The sequence below is a fragment of the Saccostrea cucullata genome, unplaced genomic scaffold (genome assembly GCF_032062105.1).
Source record: "Saccostrea cucullata isolate Sc308-1 unplaced genomic scaffold, CSIRO_AGI_Scuc_v1 ctg6009, whole genome shotgun sequence".
In the NCBI taxonomy this organism is placed as follows: domain Eukaryota; kingdom Metazoa; phylum Mollusca; class Bivalvia; order Ostreida; family Ostreidae; genus Saccostrea; species Saccostrea cuccullata.
Genome location: NW_026928967.1, coordinates 29,650 through 35,755, shown reverse-complemented (window position 1 = coordinate 35,755; position 6,106 = coordinate 29,650). Strand labels below are relative to the sequence as shown.

The 6,106-nt window shown below is 38.1% G+C and overlaps 1 protein-coding gene across 1 annotated transcript; it reads right to left on the bottom strand.

Moving 5' to 3' along the window:
* Nucleotides 1-222: 222 nt before the first annotated feature.
* Nucleotides 223-3,054, bottom strand: LOC134279434 (DDRGK domain-containing protein 1-like; the record flags this gene model as incomplete). The annotated part of the gene is made up of 3 exons (XM_062761833.1): nt 2,900-3,054; nt 863-985; nt 223-353 (listed from the first exon to the last, which is right to left on the bottom strand). Coding segments are annotated over exons 1-3 (351 nt in total), but the record flags the coding sequence as incomplete, so codon positions are not given.
* Between the last annotated feature and the right edge of the window lie 3,052 nt (nt 3,055-6,106).

Genomic DNA, 6,106 nt, shown 5'->3' with positions numbered 1-6,106 from the left:
TTAAATAATCACTTTAATACCTGCCTGGATCGTGTTTTTTTTATCAATTTTTTTTCCCTTATAATTAATCACTTTAATAACTGCCTTGATATGTTTTCCTTTAGTTAATTTTGATATTGTGAAATAGAAAATGAACACATCACTTGAGTGTCATTTTTATCCTGTTGCTCAAAGTTTAAGGTATAAACTAGACCAAGATTGAGTTAGTTTTGGAATATTTACCAATCGCTGCTGTTTTCTCTCCTCCTTGGCCTGCAGCTTCAACATCTTCTTCTTTCCGATCTTCTTCTCTTCTCCCTCAAAATCCTCAAATGGATTAAATTCATCAGGGTCGTTGGGCAAATCATCCTCATCTGCATAATATTAAGATTCAGGAACAAATTCATCTTTAAATCCAATAAAATGTTTCCTTCATTGTCTGATGTTTTTCTAAGAATAAAACTTTGTGAAGTGCTTAGTCCTACTTGTTGGAAAGATGTTTTCTCTTCTTTGCATGTTTACGTAAATCATTATCATTTGATTGGCAAAAGCAGCCACTAATCCGATGCTATGAATTTCTAATACTATTACCAGACTTGTCCCCTCAATTGGCCTAAATACTGTAAACCAACTTTTATTCGCGACGACTTTATTTCGCGATTAACCTAGTGTAAACTTGTTCGCTACGATTAATTTTCGCGATCAAGCATTTTTGGATCTGTTATTAATAGACGCAGAGGCCTTTAGGACCGGTTCGCGGCGAGAAATATTCGCGATGACGAGGCTCTTGCGAATCTCGCGAAAATTTTTCACACGTGAATAAAAGTTGGTTTACAGTAGTCACTAATCAGATGCAATGAATTACAGTAACTATTAGTATTACCAGACTCGTCCCCTCGATTGGCCATTCTGTTTCTTCTCCCCCTCCTTCTGACCCCCGCAGGGAGATTCTCATCTCTAGCCCTGGCTGCTGGCTGTCTCCCTCCATCTCTCTCTCCACGCTTTCCTAGAATTAAATTGATTGCATGATTGTTTTACGTCCCATTTGAGAATTTTTCACTCAAATAGAGATGTCAACATAAAATAGCTTCGAATTTACACCTTTACTCAGGCACTGAAAAGTCTGCCTGCCATTTTAATTGATGTATATTGTGCATTGTTAGTTTAAAAAGTATTTTAGAATTCATATTTTTTCTTTTTGTTTAAATTACAACAAAATTTATCTATATTAGATTTATAATATATAAATATTATACAATTATGGACTCTTCTGGTGTTGAATATGGTTTGTTATTCACCAGAAAAACATTCATATTGACCAAGGCGAAGCCGAGGTCAATGTGGATATTTTTCTGGTGAATAACAAACCATATTCAACACCAGAAGAGTCCATAATTGTTTTATTATACAGTCGGGATTTGAATAGATAAGATATTGAAGGCTGTATGACGACACCATTTTCATTTGCGATCTTACATTGTTGAAAATAAATAAATATCTCCAGATTACTGTTTGTAACTTCCGTGTTTTCCATTCCGAGTTTTGCTATGTGTAAGACGTCCAAACATTAAAAAAAAATCCTAAAATATGTTTGAATAATTGTTTTCCTGCTGAGATATGTAGCTCACTGCGGCCGTTGCAACCGTTGTTTACAACGTTGTTTGATGTTTTGATTGTACCGTCACAATGCCGTTGCACACGCATTGACCCTCCAGTGAATACGGCCTAAAATCCGGTGAATATGTAGTGTTATGAACTGTCTGCGTTTGTATAGATTATATAGGAAATATAAATAGACTATATAATAAATATTATTATAACAGTAACTTGATCCAAAGGGTCGTATCACGTATTATTAAATGATCAGGAATTTTGGTGCTCTCTGATTGGTCTAGAAGCCTTTTCCTTTGATGTACCTCAGAGTGAGTTCACCTCATATGACGTTCTGGGAGGTTTATTCCGGTTTTCCCTCTTGACCAACCATAGATTTGCTTACAGTTTTTTCAACCAATCAGATTGCATGTTTCAAAGCATGTGTTGGTGTGAATGTAAACATGTCAGACGCCAGTACCAAGGAGATTAAATGCTCTTGAAAGTAAATGGTTGAGTATTTATTGTTTAATAATATTTTTTTTTTTTCCAACTTTTAACTACTCGTTGATAATTTGATAGGCCAGGTGTTTTTTATTTGATGGAGACAAGATTAAAAGTGTCAAAATTCCTGATCATTTAATAAAACAGTTATTGACTTTTGAATTCGGTCTACTCGTGACTATACAGACCTGGTCAGGTATTGGTGTATAGTCACGAGTAGACCTCATCAAAAGTCAATAATTGTATAGAGTTGACAAAGGCGCGGATCATGCGTGATCTGTGCCTGTCAACCGGACGTGATACAGCTTTTCGGATCAAGGTACTGTTATAATGATAAATTTATTATATACCCCCTTATAACTAGCAAAATATAGCGAAATAAAACTTAAGAGATCAATTGTATAATTTTTATCCATAAAACAAAGCATAAAACAATAGACTTTTTGACACGCGAGAAAAATAATGTCATGTTTCTGCGTACTACGTCATCAGTTTCAGAAAATGGTGATATGGATTCAGAAAACCAGTGTCTGAAAGTCAGATCACGACATCACGTGATAGCGTAAAATCAACGGTAAAATTGAGTGATACACATTAGGTATAAAATAAAAAGCCAGAGGAAATTAAATATCATATTTCAGATTACAGAGTAAAGGTTATGAAATTATCCATTAGAATTTCTTATCTCATGAATAACTATCAAATAATGAATACATACATAAAATAAACAATCATCCCAATAAATGAGACAAGTTTCTAAACTTTTGACTTCTGACGTCTTGACACTTTTGGTGTCATATTTAGTTCAATACGATTATTCATGTACCTTTACTGTTATCTTTGCAGAATATCGAGGCAAGTAACATGATTATGCCTACAATCGCCATCATAACTAAATACACCGTTGCTTGGTCAACAGCCATATTTTCTGCTCACAGATGTTTTTCTGTTTTCAAGATTTCTTCACGAAACAAGAGCAGAAGGATAAAACGTACGCTGAAATAGGACCTGGGGTCCCCCGCAAATAGTTCGTCATTTTGCGTAGTAATAAAACATTCTAGGAACTCTCCAGGCATTAAAGGCACAAAAGTAAATTCATCGATATCATCAATACGGAGACCTCAGGTCACCTAATATATTAATTGAATTTTATATGATAGACAATTTTCTTTGTCTTACTCCAAAGTAATCATATTTATAACTTTATAAAGATCAACTTTCTAATATATATATTAACAGAAACGTGAAAATAATAATGGGTGACCAGAGGTAACCTAATATTTTACATCAATAGGGGGACAAAAGATCACCTTACATTGTACATCAGTAGGGGGACCAGAGACCACCTTATATTATACACCATTAGGGAGACCAGTTGTCACTTTATATTTAACATCATCACAGGGATCATAGGTCACATTTTAAATCAATAGGGGTCCAAAGGTAATCTTTTATTGCAAATAATAGGGGGACCTGGGGATACCTTATAGTACATCATTTGGGGGACCAGAGGTCACCCTATAATGTACATCAGTAGGGGGACTACAGGTAACCTAATATTGTACTGTACCTAAGTAGAGGGACCAGAGGACACCTTATATTGTGCATCAATACGGGGGACCAGAGGTCACCCGATATTTTACATTAGTACGGGAACTATTGGTCAAGTAAAAATTGTACTGTATATCAGTAGAGAGACTAGAGGTCACCTTATATTGTACATCAGTAGTAAAACCAGAAGTCATCGTATATTGTACATCAGCAGAAGGACAAGAGGTTACTTTATATTGTACGGGGACTAGTGGTCACCTAATATTGTATTGTACATCTGTAGCGGGACCAGAGGACACCTTATTTTTTACATTAGTAGTAGGACCAGAGGTCATCTTATATTGTACATCAGCAGAAGGACCTGAGGTCCTCTCTTGTAGTCGGGGGACCAGAGGACACCTTATACTATACATCTCTAGGTGGACCAGAGGACACCTTATACATCAGTGGGGGCAAAGGTGTCACCTTTTATTGTACATCAGTAGGGGGACCAGAGGACACCTTATTTTGTACATCATTACGGGACCAAAGGTCACCCGATATTTAACATTAATAAGGGGGCTAGTGGTCACCTTATATTGTACTGTACATCAGTAGAGGGGCCAGAGGTCACCTTATATTGTACACCAATAAGGGAACCAGAGGACATTTTATATTGTACATCAGTAGGGGGACTGGAGGACACCTTATATTGTACATCAGTAGGGGGACCAGAGGTCACCTTATATTGTACATCAGTAGGAGAAACAGAGTTCACCTAATATTGAACATTAGTAGGGGGAACCAGAAGTCACTTTATATTGTATATAAGTAGGGGGACCAGAGGTCACCTTAGATTAAACATCAGAAGGATGACCAGAAGTTATATTTGTACATCAGCAGGGGTACCTTAGGTCACCTTTAACTGTACATCAGTAGGGGGACCAGAGGTCACCTTATACTTAACACCAGAAGGATGACCAGACGTCATTTTATATTGTACGGGGAATAGTGGTCACCTAATATTGTAAGGTACATCTGTAGCGGGACCAGAGGACACCTTATATTTAACACAAGAAAGGGGACTAGAGGTCACCTTATATTGTACATCAGTAAGGGGATGAGAGGTCACTTTATATTGATCATCAGCAGTTGTACCAGGGTTCACCTTATATTGTACATCAGTAGGGTGACCAGAGGACACCTTACATTGTAAATCAGTACGGGGACCAGACGTCATCTGATATTTTTCATTAGTACGGAGACTAGTGGTCACCTAATATTTTACTGTACATCAGTAGAGGGATCATAGGTCACCTTATATTGAACATCAATAAGGGGACCAGAGGACACCTAATATTGTACATCAGTAGTAAGACCAGAGGTCATCTTATATTGTTCATCAGCAGAAGGACCAGAGGTCAGCTTATATTGTACATAAGTAGGGGGGCCAGAGGTCACCTTATATTATACATAAGTAAGGGGACCAGAGGTCACCTTATATTTAACATCAGTAGGATGACCCGAGGTCAGCTTATATTGTACATCCGCAGGGGGACCAAAGGTCACTTTATATTGAACATCAGAAAAGGGACCAGAGGTCACCTTATATTGTGCATCGGTAGGGGGGCCAGAGGCTACCTTATATTATTCATCGGTAAGGGGGACCAGAGGTCACTTTATATCTAACAACAGAAGGGGGACCAGAGGTCACTTTATATCTCACATCAGAAGGGGGACCAGAGGTTGCCTTATATTATACATCAGTAGAGGGACCAGAGGCCACTCTTTACTGTATACCTGCAGGGGGACCAGGGGTCACCTTATATTTAAATTCAGAAGGGGGACAAGAGGTCATCTTATATTGTACATCAAAAGGGGGACCTGAGGCCAGCTTATATTTAAAATCAGAATGGTGACCAGAGGTCATCTTATATTGTACATCAGTAGGGGGACAAGATACCACTTTATACTGTACATCAAAAGGGGGACCAGAGGTCACCTTATATTTAACTCCAGAAGGGGGACTAGAGGTCACCTTATATTGTACATCAGTAAGGGGATGAGAGGTCTTGTCATATTGATCATCAGCAGGGATACCAGGGGTCACGTTATACCGGTATTGTACATTGGCAGGGGGACTAGAGGTCACCTTACATTGTACATTAAAATGGGACCAGAGGACATCTAATATTGTACATCAGTAGGGGGACCTGGGGCCATTTTTTTTATTGTATATCAGTAGGAGGACCAGAGGTCACCTTTAATTGAACATCAGAAGGGGACCCGAGGTCACCTAATATTGTGCATCGGTAGGGGGACCAGAGGTCACCTTATATTGTGCATCGGTAGGGGGACCAGAGGCTACCTTATATTGTTCATCAGTAAATGGGACCAGAGGTCACCTTATATCTAACAACAGAAAAAGGGTCCAGAGGTAACCTTATATTGTACATCAGCAGAGGAACTAGAGGTCACATTATATATTATATATCAGCAGGGG